The sequence below is a fragment of the Geotrypetes seraphini genome, chromosome 1 (genome assembly GCF_902459505.1).
Source record: "Geotrypetes seraphini chromosome 1, aGeoSer1.1, whole genome shotgun sequence".
In the NCBI taxonomy this organism is placed as follows: Eukaryota; Metazoa; Chordata; class Amphibia; order Gymnophiona; family Dermophiidae; genus Geotrypetes; species Geotrypetes seraphini.
Genome location: NC_047084.1, coordinates 500,631,554 through 500,650,521, shown reverse-complemented (window position 1 = coordinate 500,650,521; position 18,968 = coordinate 500,631,554). Strand labels below are relative to the sequence as shown.

The 18,968-nt window shown below is 42.9% G+C and overlaps 1 protein-coding gene across 5 annotated transcripts in view; it reads left to right on the top strand.

The window, feature by feature from the left end:
* The window catches only part of GKAP1 (G kinase anchoring protein 1), a 148,998-nt gene that overhangs the window by 113,930 nt on the left and 16,100 nt on the right, over positions 1 to 18,968 (top strand). For all 5 annotated transcript variants that reach the window (XM_033927601.1, XM_033927576.1, XM_033927592.1 and 2 more), the window contains one exon: positions 10,791 to 10,861. In XM_033927601.1, the coding sequence (XP_033783492.1) occupies positions 10,791 to 10,861 (71 nt within the window). The remainder of the gene's footprint in view (positions 1 to 10,790; positions 10,862 to 18,968) is intronic.

Genomic DNA, 18,968 nt, shown 5'->3' with positions numbered 1-18,968 from the left:
GTAGGACAAGCAACCGGAGGTGAAGGATTCCAGCCAGAACCTAACCAGGGGAACTTTTCTTCTTCTGACGGTGAGCATTTTTACACCCAGCAAAGTTTTCCAATTTTGGAAAAACCAGTGCAAGTGACTTTAGATTCACTATGGGATTTGATTGCAAATTTCACTAGGACTATTAGTCCCAATTTCCAATACATTGAGGGGAAATTGATCCAACACTCCAGAGAGCTGAAAGATTTGTCTGCGGAAGTGACTGTTTCAAAGGCTGCAATTCAAAAGATTGATCAATAAATTTCTATGACCAAACAAGTACAGGAGTCCCTAATTAAAGACAATATTAACTTAAGGAAGAAATTGGAGACACTTGAAAATAACTCCCGGAATAATAATTTGAGATTAATTAATTTCCCTAGATTGACTTCGGTTACTCCTAGGGAAATGCTTAGGAGATACTTGATAGAAACTTTGCAAGTTTCAGAAGAAACCTTACCACCATTTGTTCAAGTGTATTACTTGCCAACTAAAGAAGGGGCCCAAACACAAGTTAAAGTATCGAATCAAGCATTATTGAATGTTTCTGAATTGTTAGAAACTTCAGACAGAGAAACAGTTGTACCTTCTACAGTGATTTTGACCGTAGCTCTCGCCATAGATAAAACATGGTTTTTGAGACTTTTCTTTAAAAATAGACAGAAAGAGTTCCTTGGTTGCAAAATACAAATGTTTCCTGACCTCTCCAGAGAAACTCAAAAGCGACGTAGATAATTTTTGTTGTTGAAATCTGGAGTCACTTCACTGGGAGCAACGTTTTACTTGAGACATCCTTGCAAGTGTATTTGCTACCGTTCACTCAAATATGTTTTCTTTGAACCACAACAGTTAACAGCTTTTCTGGCTATGTCTCGACTGGATAAAGAGAAATCAACAGCTCCATAATCATATATCTGCCCATTTCTCAGTTTTGTCTGTATTTTATCTTCTAATAATAATTTATTTTGCTCGCTTTAATGTAATCTTGGATCCACATTTTGAGGAGTTGAGTTGGTTGAAATAATTTTTCTGTATTTTTTTTATTTGGATTGAATATGATTTATATTGGATATAGGTCATATCTATACTAACTTACTTTCTGTACAAGTGATTACTTGGTATGTCATTTGAAAAATTAATAAAATAATTAAGAATTGGGGGGCGCTAGAGAGCTCCACAGGGTATGGCTGCGTTTTAGTGGAGCTCCGCTAACCAGCTTAAATTAAGACTTAGTTATCAGTGCCTTTCTAGATATAAAGTGCTTTATCTTGAAATCGATCGGCGCCTTATAACGATGGCCTCCAGCAAATCAGGAAAACGTAAGAGTACTGACCCTATATCGCCGCTGAAAGCCTCACCAGCTAAAGCTGATGGCGATCACGAGGCCCTGCAAACCGTCATGGATGAGCTTCGTTCCATGCGTGAACTGATACAAACTACAGTTCAAAATACCGAAGACCTTAAAACTGATCTCCAGTCGCTTACTACTGAGATGGCTGTCTTTCGTTCCAGAATGGATATCACGGAACAACGTGCTGAGACGAATGCCTTAAATATTACTAACCTGCAACGCCAGATGAAAAAAATGGCGATTTTGGAGCGGGAACTGGAAGACTCGCAAAATCGATCGCGGCGGAACAACTTCCGGATACTAGGGATCCCTGAAGCGAGGGAAGGTAGAACGATGATCCCCTTTATACAATCTCTGCTCCCTAAACTTCTAGATATAACTTTCCAACATGATCTGGAGGTGGACAGAGCTCACCGCGTGCCATCACATGCTCCTGATCCTGGCGCAAAGTTCCCGCGTCCCATTGTCATCCGTCTCCTCCGCTTTGCCCAAGTGATGGAAATAATGCAGCAAGCTAAGCTGAAGAGACCATTGAAATATGAGGGGCATAATATTTTAATTGTGCCGGACCTGGCCAAACAGACCGCCAAACGCCGGAAGCTGCTCATGGAATATCGCCCACGTCTCAAAACCATCGGCGCCAAGTTTGGCATGTTCTACCCGGCCACTCTGCGTGTTACCCACAATAATATCACCAAGAACTTTGAGAATCCCATGGAGCTCGCAGACTTCCTCGAACGACTGGCACCTAGCACCATTGATAACACTTGAATCTTCTATGATGGGGTCCGGCGGCTGAGACCTTGATTTCTTTCTCTGCAAGTCATATGTATGCTTAATATGTATTTGCACATGCTACTGGCACTGGTTGTGCTGTGTTTTGCTTTGCTGTTTTGTGCTATGCACCTTTAACTTTGTTTTGCTTTTATTTCTTATTACAGGCTATTTTTAGGTGTGACTGTTTACAATTTTCATTGCTCTTGGTTCTGAGTTAATGTCATGCCTATATATATCTATTGTAAATCCTTCCTGGGATCTTGACTGTTATGGATTATTTCTTGTTTATCTAATATTCTTGAGTGCTGCTGGTTAGCTTTCCACTATTGCAGCCCTTGTGCTCTCTCTGACCCGACAGTTCTTATTGAGGTCACCTATGTCACCGCTATTTCCTTTTCTTTTATTGCAAAGTTATTATACCTTTTTCTCACTTTCTGCAAATGTGATTGATTTTAATATGCACCATTCTGTATATGTTTTGCTCTATACTGTACATGCCACAGGTATAATTTTTTGGGCTATTTATTGCTGCACAGTGATTTTTCATTATCTCAGTAATGTTATAGAATTGCTGCTGTATACTCCATGTCTTTGACATTTTGCTCCCTAAATGTTAAAGGCCTCAATAACCCCACCAAAAAACAAAAAATTTGGAACTATATTCAAAATTTACAGCCGGACATTTTGTTCTTACAGGAGACTCACTTGTCTGCTACTGACTCTTCTAAACTTACTTTCCCATGGGCATTTCCTGGTCTTTTCTCCCCTGCTATGGACAAACACAATGGAGTTCTCACTATAATTAGAAATAGACCTGATATATGGATTATATCACACACGACCGACTTACAGGGCAGATGGATTTGCACCTCTGTAGATCTTAATGGGACAATTATTGACTGCCTCAACATTTATGGGCCTAATATTGATGACCCTTCATTTTATGATGCTATTTCAGAACAATTGGCGTCCGCTTTAGATCATCATATCATCATAGGCGGTGATTTAATCTCATCATGGAGCCAACTAGAGATAGGAAATCTCGCTCTGTTTATAAAAAATCCAGAAGCTGGCATAAACTTCAAGATTTACTACTCCAATTTGACTTGATGGATCCTTGGAGACTACAACACCTGGATGCATCTGAATATACTTTATTTTCCGCACCACATTCCAGTTACACCCGAATTGATTTCTTCTTGATGAGTGGCTCTCTGGCCACCTTTCTCCATTCTTCATCTATAAAGGAGATTGTGGTTTCCGATCATGCAGCGATACTGCTACAATTGCATGGTATTATGGCTTCGCGTCCTCAGCGGATATGGAGGCTCAACACCTCCTTGCTTACTGAACCGGAATTTGTGTCTCACATTGAAAAAGAAATTACTGACTTTTTTCATACAAATAAACTGGAAGATACTAATTGGGTTACTTTATGGGATACCTTCAAAGCCTTTATTAGGGGCTCTATCATCTCCTTTTCGGCCCATATGAAATCTCAGCGGCTCTCAGAACTACAATCGTTAGAGGCTAATATTAAACGCCTGGAACAAGAGCACATACACTCTACTGCTGATTTTTCCATCTTGACGGAGCTTCGATCATTGAGACTGAAACATAATCTACTCACCAGTCAAGTTGCCAACAATCAAATATTGATGAAAAATGCTTCCTATTATATGGAAAACAATTAATGCGGACACCTTCTTGCTCAATATTTGAAAGGTAGATCTACTAAAAAATACATACCTGCCATTAAAGATGATTCTGGCTTAATACTTACTGATGCATCACGAATTGTAGCTACTTTCCAAAGGTTTTACAAATCCCTTTACACCACTGAATCTGTGAATTCCCTGACAGCCATGGAATTCCTGGCAGATTTGTCTTCTACTCCACTGACGTCCTCGCTATCTGAACATTTAGATATGGAGATATGTCCAGATGAGATTGCAAAAGCTATACGATCTCTAGCTAAAAAGAAGGCCCCGGGCCCTGACGGCCTCCCGTCAGAATTTTACCAAGTTTTCCTGCCTCATATTTTGCCGCATTTATATGATTTTTTTCAAGCCCTTATTGCTGAAGGATGTGGGAGGGGAACTTTCACAGAGGCGAATATCATCATCCTTCCTAAGGATGGTAAAGATCTCACTGACGTTGCAAATTACCGCCCTCTCTCTTTAATTAACACGGACACTAAAATATTTGCCAAAGTTCTCGCGAACAGATTGCAACCAACATTAGACACTCTCATTCATCCGGAACAAACAGGCTTTATGCCGGGAAGATATTCCTGTGATAATTCCAGATTATTTGCACATATCATTCAACACTCTACGCAACTTACCTCTCCACTACTAGCGATTGCACTAGACGCTGAGAAGGCCTTTGATTGTATAGAGTGGGATTATATCTTTCAAGTCCTTCAGTGGTATGGATTTCCTGTATATTTTATAACCCTTATACGAATACTATATACCTACCCGACTGCGAGACTATACATTAATAACATCTACTCCTCTCCATTCCATCTGACAAGAGGAACTCGGCAGGGATGCCCGTTGTCCCCCCTCTTGTTTAATCTGGCTCTGGAGCCGTTGCTGGTGGCTATACGCTTACATAAGAATATCTCTGGGTTTAAATTAGGAGACTTTGAGGTCAACCTGTCAGCATACGCCGACGATGTCCTTATATATGCTTCTCCCTCATCTCTTCCCTACATTACTGATCTAATTCACCGCTATTCACTAATCTCTGGATACAAATTAAACTTTTCCAAATCTGAAATTATGCCTATCAACTGCCCTGAATATTGTGATGTTGTTAAAAAACTAGGATTCCATTGGACTTCTGACAAGATTAAATATTTGGGAGTTTTTTTCGGCCCGACCATAGAGGACACGATGGAATATAATATGGAATACATATTGAACAAAGTGAACGCTCTCTTGCCCTTTGGTCACCACTCAAATTGTCTTGGTGGGGCCGTCTAGATACCATCAAGATGATGATAGTCCCTGTAGTGAACTATGTATTGTCCATGCTTCCAGTTCTACTTCATCGGTCCTTCTACAAGAAAGTGGAATCTTTACTGGTTGAATTCTTATGGGTACGTAAAGTTCCACGGATCAGTCTTCTAAAATTTAAGAGTTCCAGGCAGAATGGTGGAGTCTCCTTCCCCAGCTTTTTTGATTACCATGTCTCCTTTCTACTTAGACAGAACTCCAAATGGTACTCTACATCAGACATGATTAATATACCTCCTTGGCAACTTCCGGAATCGCATCTCACAGATATATCGATGAAGGTAGCGCCGGTTATGTCCTTACCTTCTGATCTACTGAATAACCCTATTCTGCGTTCTGCTCTTCACTCTTTTAAAGAGATTGAACTTTTTTCTGAAAATAAATGGAATAACACTCTGATGACCTCTTTATGGTTAAATCCTCATATAAAGATTCAGAACAATCCAGTCTCCTGGAAGTCTTGGCAACAGATTGGAATATGGACAGTAAATCAGCTCTATGACGGGACAAACTGGATTACTTTTGCATCCATATGCAGAACATATGGATTGCCTCCGTCGCAATTTTTTCGATGGCTACAGCTGACACACGCCATTAAAAAGGACTTCCTACCTCTACACCCTTCTGCGGATCGTCCCTCCTTTCTCTCTCATTGCACCTCAATTGCTCACCAAGGCAAAGAAGCGTCACGCTGGTACAAATTGCTTCAATCCTTCAAATATCCTCTTGACTGTAAGCTGGTTCAATCCTGGCATGACATATTGGACTTATCCTTAGAAGAACAAATCTGGAGGGATTCATGTCTATTGAATGGAAGAGCTCTACACTCGTCTTCCATGAGACAGACTGCCTATTTTTTACTCCATAGAGCTTTTTGGACCCCCCACCGGCTGGCTAAGTTTAGCCCCCAAGTATCCAGATTCTGTTGGTCTTGCCTTGATACCGAGGGTACACTTCGACACATGCTTCTTGATTGCTCACGGTTGAAGGACTTCTGGACATCTGTATGGAAGACTATATCGACAGCACTGGGTATTAACCAGCCTCTGACCTATGCAATACTCATAATTGGGGGTGATGGTTTGTCCTTAACTATTTCTGATGCTAATTGTCTTCTCCTTAGGGCTTTGCTTCTCATTGCGATAAAAGAAATTTTATCTAACTGGAAAGATTTATCATCTGCTTCATATATTTCATGGTGGGCTCATGTTACTGTTATTGTGAAATATGAACGTATATATGCTGAAAAATTTGGTTCCTTGAGTAAATTCCATGACATTTGGGACCCTATTTTGGATATGTAATACTCATTTCTACATTGAAGATATATATCGTTGACGTACTGAGTTATGCTATACCTTCTAATACTATGATGCCTTTTTCTGTTGACCTTCTGGCATTACCCTGTATTCTACTGTATGGTGCATATTATATTTTCTGTGAGGATTGCTTGCTCTTTCATAAACATGCACGACATGACATGGGTGACTATTGCTATATTTCTCATGTTATTACTGTATGATTTTTGTATCTGTTTTGTTGCTGTTCAGTTATATTAAAATCAATCAATAAAAATATTGAACTCAAAAAATAATTAAGAATTAATTTGCTTATAGGTTTACTCAGAATAGTTAAGCTCTGTAATGCATTGCCAGAGGATGTGGTAACAGCGGATGGCGTACCTGGTTTTAAGAAGGGTTTGGATAAATTCCTGGAGGACACCATAATGCCAGTGTGGATAGGAGAGAGCAAAGGGGGTGAAGAGGCTATAAAATAAACCCACCTGGATGTTTGAAAAAAAACATTCAATTGGGCAGGAAAATTGAATCGAAAAATCAAATCTAATTTTTTTTTTCCTGAATCGGGCAGTACTACCTGCTACAGGTGAGTAACTTCACTTTCTCTGAGGACAAGCAGAACTTAGATTCTCACAGATGGGAATCTCTAGGTACCAGGGTCACCAGTAACAACAAACCACAGTCGATAGGGACTTGCAACAGCAAGACCAACCAGAACCATTACCACTAACAAAATTAGCAGGCCTGTTGTGAAGGTGCAGCCTTGAACAGTAAAGATGGAGTTAGATTATAGATCAAAAACTAAATCTGCAGAACTGTCTGAAAAACTGGCTGCCATATCCAATATATTGCTCAAGGCAGAAGGGAGATGTGAATGTGTAGATTGAAAAACACGTTGTAGCTCTTCAAATCTTCTCAATTATCTCAAGTGAGCCACCAACAAGCTGCTGAAGGCAGAGGAGCGAGTGCAGCTCAAACAAGGAGCGCGGTGGGGCACAAGTCTGTGACAACAGCTGGAAGGCAGGGAAGGGGCATGAACTTGACTCAGAAGGAAGGGAGGTGGCATGAACATGGGACACAGAAGGGAGGGAGGAAGGGGGCATTAACTTGGGACATAGGAGATAGGGAATACAAAGGGAGAATTGTTTGGCATGAGTGTGTGAGTGAGAGGGAAAAATGGCACATGGGGAAAGGAAGAAAGGAAAATTGGGCATAGAGAGATGAGTGAGGTAGATATGCATGGGGAATAAAAGGATGAGAGAGAGAAATATTGGATATGGTGGTGGAGAGGGACAGATAGAATGGGATGCAAGAAGGCGGATTGTTGGACATAGTGATAGAGGGAGAGATATGACATTGTGCTGGCTAGGGGTGATAGAAGGAGAAATGGGCATGGGGCTGGTGGGCAATGGTGAAAAATGCTGCACATGATCCTGGGGAATGAGAGAGGGAGAAATGTTGGATATGGCAATAGAGGGGGTGGGAGAGATGCCTGATCTCTCAAAACAGATGGACAGTGAGAGAGAGAGGGAGACTTGTTACCAATAGGGATGGAGGAGAGAGGAAAAAAAAGTTGGACTCATGGAAGGACAGAGAGAGATGTTGGTCTGGAGAAGAAGTGTGCAGGAGGCAGGCATAAAAAAATATTGTATGCACAGTCAGAAGGAAGTGCAACCAGAGACTCATGAAATCACCAGCCAACAAAGATAGGAAAAATGATTTTATTTTCAATTTAGTGATGGAAATGTCTGTTTTGAGAATTTATATCTGCTGTCTATATTTTGCATTATTTTTTTGTTTTTTCTATAGTTGTTATTGAGATGACATTGCATATTTTAAAGTCATCTGCCTTGACGACTTTGAAAAATAACCTGAATATAAATGAAAATTAACATTTTCTCTGCATACAGTGTACTTTGTTTCTTTTTTTAATTTTGTGGTTACCATTATGTATTAATAAGTTTATATTGTATGTATATGAAAAATGAATGGAAGAAATTGCATTACAATTAGCACTATTATTATTGGGTGAGTTCAAGGACAGAGCTTGGGTGAGGGTACTTGGTTGATATTTGTTAGACTTAGGGGTACTTGGCTTGAAGAAGTTGAGAAACACTGACTTAGGTGATCTAAGCACAGGTCTAAGTGCCCAAAAGGTATCCAAAGTGACCAGATAACCACTATAAGGACAAAGTACAGACCCCCAAACATTCCCTCATGTTCGCTGACCCCTTCAAACCGCCATAAAAATTGGAATAAAAACATACTTACCTGCCTCTGGAACATCAGCACCTGGCATATGAAAGCCTAGTAGATCTGTACAGAAGTGGCTTAGGTAGACTGGGGGGTGGGCTACTGGACCATAGAAAGGAGGACCCAGGCCCATAAGTCACTCTAACCACTACATTAATGGTACAAAATGTAAGGCCACTGACCCCAACCCCCCAAATAAAACCCTACTGTACTGCTATATAGGTGGCACCTGTAGCCATAAGGGCTATTGGGGTTGTAGACAGGTGGGTCTAGTAGGTTTTGGGGGTGTTTTGGAGGGCTCACTATAAATTATTTATGGTGAGATATACATGTGGCACCCTTTTTGTGAAGTTCACAGCAGTGCTCTCTTGTTATGTCTGGGTAGCCAGTCTAACACTTTGCTGGCCTCTCCCACGTCTAAAAGGTCTTGTTTTGGACGTTTCTGACTGGAACGTATTTTTGATTGAGAATAAGGTATAAAGATAGACATAGTGGCAGTCTGGACGATCAAACACCTAGGATGTACAGATAGACGATTTTTGAAAAAACGTATACTTTAGACATATTTTTCAAGAATGGGCATTTATGCCCTGCTTATTTTGAGCAACTAGTGCCCTACGTCCAAATCGGACTTAGACGTTTCTTTCGATTATGCCCCTCCACATGTTTTAAATGGTTGAGATGACTGCAGGTGAGCAGAGTGATTACCAACATGTTTTCTTTCACCTCTCTTATACATTAGTATTTCATGTTCTTTCTATTTTAAGTTACATTCTTGGCTCTTTTTAGTCCATCGGTTCAGTATTCTACCATTTTTATTTATTTATTTTGATGTTTTAACGCATGCACCAATTTTTCCCTTTGTATTTATTTCTTTCATTGTTTTGACGTTTTTACATATGTGCAAATTTTAACTTTTAAATTGGATCATATAGTGCAGGCACAATTTTTTTTGGTGCCAGGTTTTCACCAAAGGCGCCTACACGGTAAGATCTTTGGCAATTTTGCAGTTTTTTATACTCTTCTTTCTTATTTTAGGGCTATCTCCAGTCTTAAACATTATAGGACTTATAATCAAAATGGAAATATGTCTAAGGACCCACCTAAATTGGCACTTGGACAATCAGTAAGACAAGTCTTCCGAGTGCCGATAATCGAACTGGGTTTTAGACATATCTAAAAACGAATATGTTCTTAATTATGTTTTCTATTTTTATTAATACCATGAATACAAATTTATTAATACATTTTGATGTTTGTACATATGTTTTCCAAAATACTTTTAATCATATTATGTCTGTATTCAAGTTACATTCTGATTATTTGATGCTTCATATAATTGTTTTATTCTACTTTCACATGGTCCCCTAGACTCTTGAAAAAGGCACAGATGCCGAAACACTGCCAGTTTCAAGTCTTTCTAGCCCATACGTCATATTCATCAATAAAGTGATTTTTGAACAATACACTCTTGGCTGATCTATTGACATCCTGCCCACACGACTCTCCTGTTGTGTGACAGTTATATTGTAACCATTATAATTGACGAGATCCCCCAGTTAGTCCCAGGAATGTGGCCAATAGTTTCTGCTGGTTTTTAAGATGTATGTAATTGATTACCTATAATTGTTCTCTGATAAGACCAAAGTAGCTAGTTAACAGGCTTTTTTTTTTTTTTTTTAAGGAATTTTTTTTTACTGTGCCTTTACTGATTTGTCAGCCTTGGTGATATGGCTCATGTATATTTTGACAGAAGTGTTTCCATTATCTCTATCCCCCACTCCCCCCTTATAACTCTTCCATCTTTGACTCCCTACTCCTACACCTTTTCCCTAGATAGCACGTCAGGAGATCCTCTTCAACCAGAGGGCTGTTTGGTTGATTTGCAGGAACTGCCATAGTACCATTTACCTTTTTTCTTTCAACAGACCTTAGTGTATCACTTTCATGGTATGTATGCCCAGGCCCTACCTTAGTCATCTGAGAAATGTTTTGCTTGAGAAATGATGTATAGTATGCAAAATTCTTAGATTAATGTTTTGTTTTATTTCTAATTAGTGAAAGATAAAGCAGACATACTTCTGCAAGTTGATGAGCTTCTGACTATCAAGAATGAACTTACCCTGCAGGTATGGAAAATTATGAAATATTTAACAAAAAAGACTAATAAGGAAAAGGTTCCTCGACATGCAAGTAATATATGTAGCAAATAACTACCCCTTTACATACTATGTATTATCCCAGGACAAGCAGGCAGCATATTCTCACATGTGGGTGACGTCATCCATGGAGCCCCGGCGCGGACAGCTTCTCAAGCAAACTTGATTGAAGATTCAAGTTTGCTATGCTGCACCACGCATGTGCATGCCTTCCCACTCCACTAGAGGGCGCATCCCTACCTTGTGGTCCTCAGTTCTAAAGTTTCCGCGGAGCCAGAAGCCCTGTTCTTGTGTTTCTCCGTGTGAAGTGCCTTCTAGCACCGCGGCTTTGTTATTTTCTTCGGAGTTGCTGTGCAGTTGTTGGTTTGTTTTGTTCCTGCTTTTCGGGGAAAAAAAAAAAAATTTTGATCGTTTGGCATCTGGGGGCTCCCGGGTTGCCGTGGCTTCGTTGGGCCACGGCCTTCTTTTTCATGTCCCGGCCCTTGTTCTGTTTCAAAAAGTGCACCCGGTGTGATCGGCTGCTGTCTAGCACCGATCCTCATCGGTGGTGCATTTTGTGCTTGGGGGCTGATCACCCTACGGATTCGTGCCCCCGGTGCGTGACTTTTCAATCCCGGGCTCTCTGTCGCCGTCGGGCTCGCATGGCGGACCTGTTTGTGGTTGAGCAGACCTCGGTCCCGGCCTTGATGTCGGCCCTGGCCTTGACCTCACCTTGGCTGTCCTCGACCTCGAGGGCTTCAGCTCCGGGTAAGTCCCCGCTTCCCTCCTCAGGTTCGACGCTAGCAAAGAAGCCATCCTCGGGGACTCCAGCTGTACATGGGGGAGGGGGATGCACCGCCCTTGGACTCCTCTTAGTCCTCTAAACCCTCTGTGCGTGCTTCCACCCTGCGGGAATACTCGGTGTCGAGGTCGCCCTCGGTGGAATGCACTGTGTCCTCGGAGCTGCCGTCCATGATGGCCGTGTCTGTGTTCCAGGACATGCTCCGTGCCTTGATCTCCTCGGAGCTTTCTTCGGCATTGGCCCACCTGCAGCCTGCCTCGACCTCACAGGAGCCGTATCAGCCTGAGCGGGGTGTTGGGGCCCCTCGGGGTAAGGTGCGCCGCTCACGGCGTCTCTCTTCTTCAGACTCCTCGCCCCGAGCGTCGGGTCGTTCCTCGCCCTCGGGCCACCTGAGGTCGAAGCGCTGGTCGAAGTGTCCTTCGACCTCGCCTCGGCGATTGTCGAAACATGTCCGGGATTCCCCCCTGAGGCGGGGTCGTTCCCCGGCTGTCCACGCTGTCGGGGCCTTTCGGGTTTCTGAGCTGTCTCTCTCTAACCCTCAGTTGCTCTTATCACCTCCTTGGTTGGGGGCCCGGGCCCAGGCCTCCCGTGCTTTCGAAGGGTTCCCCGGGCGAGTCCCAGGTCACGTCTCCGAGGCGTCAGAGAGCTTCGGTGCCTCCCACCCCTCGGTCTTCCCGCGGGGGTCCTCGGGGCACCGTTGGTCCTCGACCCCGGCGCATTCTCTTGGCGCTGCCTCTTGGGGCTCAGAGCAGGAGGCTGGGCGTGAGCCTCGTTACTCTCGAGAGGTGTCGCCCTCCTTTTTGGCTGCCCATGGGTCTCGTTCGGCTACCCCTCTGGACGACCGGGCCGGGGCTCGCCCTTCTTCATTCTCGAGGTTCGTTCAGGATATGGGACGGGCGCTCCATTTAGTCCTCCAATCTGACTCCAAATACTTGAAGGAGTTTTTGGAAAAAATGGACTTGCCTTCTCCGCCCCGGGAGTCCCTTCGGCTCCCCTTGAACCCGGCGCTCCGTCAGGCTTTTCTTAGGAACTTGGAGACCCCGTATGCGGTGATGGCTGTCCCGTCTAAAATGGAATCCAAGTACCGGACAGTGCCGTGTCCGGGGTTTGAACGAGCTCAGTTGTCTCACCAGTCGCTTCTGGTGAAGTCCTCGCTTAAAAAATCTCATCCCTCCCGGGTTTCTGCGGCAGTCCCGCCGGGATAAGTTTGGGAGGCGGCTGTACCAGAATTCAATGATGGCCAATCGAGTCTTGAATTATGCCTTTACTTTTACCTCATATCTCAAGTTCTTGGTCAAATCCCTGCCTGCTTTCCAGGGTGCTTTGCCGGTTTCTCGTCAGACAGAGTTTGGGCAGCTGGTTGAGTCTCTCTCTCAGCTTCGCCTGTACCTCTTTCATGCAGTTTTTGACGCCTTTGAGCTCACCTCACGGATATCAACCTTCGCTGTCGCCATGCGCCAGCTGGCGTGGCTCAGGATCGTGGATATGGATCCTAAATGGTATGGCGTTTAAACAGATGGAGGGATTATAAGTGAATTCCTTCTTTGAATGGAAATAACATTGTAGAGGATTTTGCAATGTTAAGTGCCAGCATATTTTCCATTTTAAGATTGATGCTTTTTATTTTGGTTGAGTCATTGGTATCTAGGGGATGAAGGAGCTGGATGTCATTGGCATATGCAAATGGAGTAAAACCTATTGATTGACAAAGTGTGAGAAGCGGTGCCAGAAAAATATTGAACAGTTCAGGAGATAGGATAGAACCTTGAGAAATTCCATAGTTATTAGTGCAACATTCGGACATGATATTTTTGCTGTTGACTCTGAATGCACGATCTGTGAAATAGGATCTGAACCACTTGCGCACTTAGTTGGTAACTCCTATGGATTGTAATCTTTGAAGCAGTAGGGTGTGATCGATCATATTGAAAGTGGCCGAAAGATCTAGGGAAATGAGTAATACAGATTTGTGGTGATCAATGTAGTAGAAGATTTGGGTTGTTAGCCTTATTAAGGAGTATTCCATACAGTGGTGTTGTCTGAAACCGGTCTGGTTTGGATGTAGAGCCTTTGTTTTTTCAACAAAATCTGAGAGTTGGTTAAAAACTATTTCTAGTGATAACACACGACTTTTTTTGCACATGTCCTTCTACAAGCTCAACAGCATAAGGAACCTATGATAGCAGTGGCCTTAGATGCTGAAAAGGCCTTTGACCTTGTGGAATGGAACTTTTTCGAGTAATATCTTGGTTTGGTTTCATTGTGCAGTTCATCAAAATGATACATGTTCTATATTCCAATCCTACTAAAATTCGTATCAATGATGTCTTCTCTGAGGCTTTTCACCCGTCAAGAGGCACGAGGCAAGGCTGTCCTCTTTCGCCACTCTTATTTAACATTGCTCTGGAACCCCTACTAATAGCCATAAGATCTTCATCAAATATAGTGGGATTACACATTGAGGACTTGGAAATTAAATTATCAGCATATGCGGATGATGTCATGATTTATGCCACCTTACTCTCTGTTCCGCATATACTACAAGTTATTGAAAGGTATGCACTAATTTCGGGATATAAACTCAATGCATCAAAGACTGAAGTTATGCAGTTGTCTGGCACCCCTTGTGGGGACCTCATCTCCAAACTTGGCCTTAAGTACTCATTGTCCCGTCTAAAGTATCTGGGCGTATTATTTGCACCATCTTTGGAAGAAACAAAAATTTATAATGAAGACTACATTCTTGAGATAGTCAAGGTTAACATGAGGTCATGGTCGCCTTTGAAGCTCTCTTGGTGGGGCAGATTGGATTCAATCAAAATGGTACTAGCCCCCCAAATTACATATGTGCTTTCCATGTTACCTTTTTTACTACATACTAAAACTTATAATAAGATAGAAGCGCTCTTGTCGGATTTCTTGTGGAATCATAAAATGCCCCTTATAGCCCTGAAGAAACTAAAATGTGATAAATCTCATGGAGGTGTGAACTTCCCTAGTATGTACGATTACCACATTGCCTTCTTAGGAAGACAAGGATCTCAATGGCTTATAGATGTAACTCCTCATACCACTCCAACTTGGTTAAAATTGGAACGTCAGCTATATCATAAGGCCTTTTTGAAATTCTCACCTTTCATAAATGCCATTTCCAGCACACGTGACAATCTGATTCTGAAATCTACCATAGTCGCACTACAAGAACTGGACTCACTAGCACCTATTAAATGGAATTCTACTACTCTTACCTCCATATGGTTCAATCCACAAGTAAAAATCCAGGGTCAACATGTTAAATGGAAATCTTGGATTAAGGCTGGTATCTGGTCCATTTAACAAGTCCTGGTGGATGAGAAACTGACCACTTTTGCGATATTATCCTCTATCGTCTACCGTCAACTCAATTCTATCAATGGTTCCAACTGCATCATAATATTCAATCCTTTTTAAGCCATGTTTCGTTAACGCATGATATGCCTACCATTGTTGACTGGGGAAGAAAGGGGAAGCATCGAAATGGTACAAATTACTGAAAACAACTAAGTTCCGCTGCCCTAATGCGTTGTATGAAATTTGGGCTCAAAACACTTCATTATCCCTATCACCTGCTAAGTGGGGATTGTTATGGCTCACTTCCTTTGGGGCACTACAAGCGGCTGCCATTAAACAAATGGTACTACTTATACCATCGAGCATATTGGACACCATATAGATTGTCGAAAGTCTCTTCCAATGTCTCCAATTTATGCTGGCCTTGTTCCACACATATAGGTACTTTGAATCATATGCTATTTTCTTGTAGATTATTACAACCTTATTGATCCCAAATATGGTCCACCATATGCGACATATTACCTATAGTGGACGTTCTTGACTACACCATTGTTGTTATGGGTGAGGCAGCTCTAACTTCACCCCTTGATAAGGGTGGTGTTAAACTTCTGCATTGTCTGTTACTAATTGCTATAAAAACTATATTATCTCATTGGAAGGACTTTTCCTCTCTTAACTACCATGAATGGTGGAATACTGTTTGTCTCTATGCCAAATATGAAAAATTGCTTGCAGAAAAAGACAGATCAGCTCATTCTTCCTTTCAATAAATGTGGTCTCATGTATTATCATATGCTGCAAGGTTTTGACAATGTAGTCTATTATATGTAGCAAGCACTAGATATTGGACTTTCTCCATCTGTTACTGATGTATTAATAAGTGTAATTTACCTGCTTACCTACTATCTGCTTATTGTACGCTTGTAACTGAAAACGTGACAGTTCTTGTTCTTCTGTTTTTCCCTTTTGTATTCCTTTTCTTATAAAATCTTAATAAAACTTATTGAACATAAAAAAACCCAAAACTATTTTTGCACTATTTTAGTGAGGAATGGGATGTTTGCAATAGGTCGGTAATTTGAAGGATCATCCATATTAGCTTTATGATAGGATGTATTTGGCTACTGTCCAGGCTCAAGTCTCTCTCTGGCTATTCACCGGCACGAGCAGCAACTCCAACCAGCTGTCCACGCCAGCCTTGGTTCTCCTTCTGATGTTACTTCTTGGTCCCTTGCTATACCACTACCCACATAACTTCTTAAATAGTTCTTCATGGACGTACGTATACCTGCAAGATATTGTGCACAGTGTGATAGAATTTACTGGTATTCTCCCCCGAGAAAAGATTGATGAATTCAGTTTGCTAGTGAGCAAAGGGAAGAAGTGTATAAAATACATAGCCCAAGCAACCTATTATATTTTCAGTATGGTATGGGAACTTTTGCAGTAGACATTTGTGTCTGGAGATTCACAGTGCTTTGGACTTTAGACCTAATGTACTGTACAATGTTCAGGAAAAGCTAGCTGACCTTCTGTGCCATGAAGTGAGTGTCTTTAGAAAATAAGGTGCAGGAGGCTGCTACCTTGATAAAGCAGCACAAGTGACTCTCTCTTAAAACCTAGGCCCACTTCCAACCTAACCACTTCTTCCAAGAAATATCAAAATGGAAGGCAAAGGGCTCTTGCTTAAGACAACAGAGAGCCCAAAGGCTCCAACCAGCTCCACAGCCAAAGCTAAGAATTGCCTCCACTGAGACAAGCAAGCAGCCATTGCTTGTCACTGTAGCAAGGAAAGAGTAAGGACAGTAATATATATATTGTGGCGGGGCCAGGGATAAGCCTAGCGCTGGCAACCCGGCTCCCGCCCCAGGCGCAGGACGGAGCACTCCCTGGAGGACTCCCGCTGGATAATCCCAGTAGAAAGTACAATACACTGCTCACTTTGTAAAGTTCAGATTTTTCTTTTTATTATCCCCAGTTCAGGGCACTGGGTCTCAAATAGTCCCTCTTGGCTGAGTGGACTTGAAACAAATAATACATCAGCAATGCTTCTCCTTTATAAGAGAGTCCAGACTGCTGTTCAGGTAGATAAACCAAAAATAAACAACGTTTTTTTCTTCAGTTTTACCAATTGTGCCTGTGGATACTTCAGGAAGCTTTTCCCACCTGACCCACCTGAAGTACAATGCCCCCACTACCCTTATGCTCCTGGGGTACGGGCTGGGGAACCATCCACCCTTTTCTGACTGGTTTAAGTCCCCACCCAAAAGCTCCCCTATTCAGGGCTATGTAATGACTTTTCTCGGAGGTTAATTAGGGTTCCCACCTCCTTCACGCTTTCTGCAAGGCCTATCTCTCGGGCTCTAATTGACACATTCACACTTCCTTACAGTCCTGCCTAAGGGAGAAAGAATGCTGCATGGAAAGACTTAACTTTCATTCCCCTCCCCCATTCATTACCTTATTGACTGTAGTTAGATAGGAGATCTCAGGCTGCCAGACTGCACTCCATTTCACTTCCTTCAGAGACCTCTATCTCTATCTCCATTAGGGAATCCCCGCTCTCTGAGGCTGGATAGGAATTCCCCTCAGAGGCAGCTACCGGCCAGCCCTGCCCTGGAAGCCTTTCTCCTCCCTTGGGCTTCTGCCTGGGAGCCAGAAGTTTGTTAATTTGTGAGGGCTGTAGGACAGCCCGTTCCTTAGCCCTGGGCTGTGAAAGAAAACTCCTAACTGTTTCCTTCCTGCTCTGCACGGCACGTCTCTCCCTTGCAGTTCCTGAGTTCCCCCAAGTGTTCCCAGGTGTGTTGGTTTTATGCTGCAGGCTCGTTCCCACTCTCCCTCTGGGTTCGTCTTGCCTGTCAGCTCCGCCCCTTTCCTTAACCCTTCCTGGGCTAGTTTTCTTTACCAGAGGCTTTACTGGAGAACTGCCCAAGGAATTATAAAAAAGATTATAGTGCCCTAAATCAGGTATTGTGGTTTCTGCCCTCCTCTCTCTGTCTTGCCCTGCCTGTTGGCTCTTTACAGTACGAACAGAGTTAATGGGCAGCTTCCTGGGCTTAGGAATAGGAACAGCCCTTTGCATGGCAGGGTTTAAAACCGGGTTTAAACTGGTGACAGGAGCTTCCCTGTCACGATATATATTTTTAAATCTTTTATGAGTGAATAGAGATTTATTCTGGGTGAACTACAGGACTCATAGCACAAGGAAAAGAGGAGCGGAGGAAGCCTGAGGTAAGGGGCTGAGCAGTCAGCACTACTTTCAGCTGATTGTGATTATCCTTAATACAAACTCAGTGTTCTCCCCAGGGCTTTTTAACCGGGCGGTCCTCCCAGCTAATTTAGATTACCGCCCAGCTGTCATCTATCAGGAATCCTGCTGTTGCAGCCGCTCAACATAAAAAAATTCCCCCAAAATACCATCTCTCACCGGCTTGGAGATGCAAACTCATGCTTTGGGGCTCTAAGGTATGCGTGCTGGATTCCCTCCTCTTCCCTCTGAAACAGGAAGTTACGTCCCGGGGCGGGGGGGGGGGGAGAAGAGAAGGGAAACCGGCACGCACACCTTAGAACCCCGAAGCATGAGTTTGCTACGGGCAGGAAACTGGTTAACGACGGATGGAAACTTACAACTTGCTTTGGGCCTTTCTCGCTGCCGGGTCCTGCCTACTTTCCGTTTCCGCAAAGGCAGGACCCGGCAATGAGGAAGGCTCGAAGCAAGTTGTAAGTTCATCCGTCGCTGACCTATGCCTAATGACGCAAAAAAAGTCACGGCGCAAGGGAAGCCTCCCCTTCTCTCACTTGGAAACTTCACCGCAGCGCAGGATGCCTATGGTGCAGGACAGGACACTGAACAAATCAGACCTCGCACTCTCTACCACACTGTCCCACACCTACGTTGTAGCGAACAAGGAATCTCTGGGAGCTCGAGTAGGTGACGTCATTGTGCGAGGGGGTTGCCGGTAG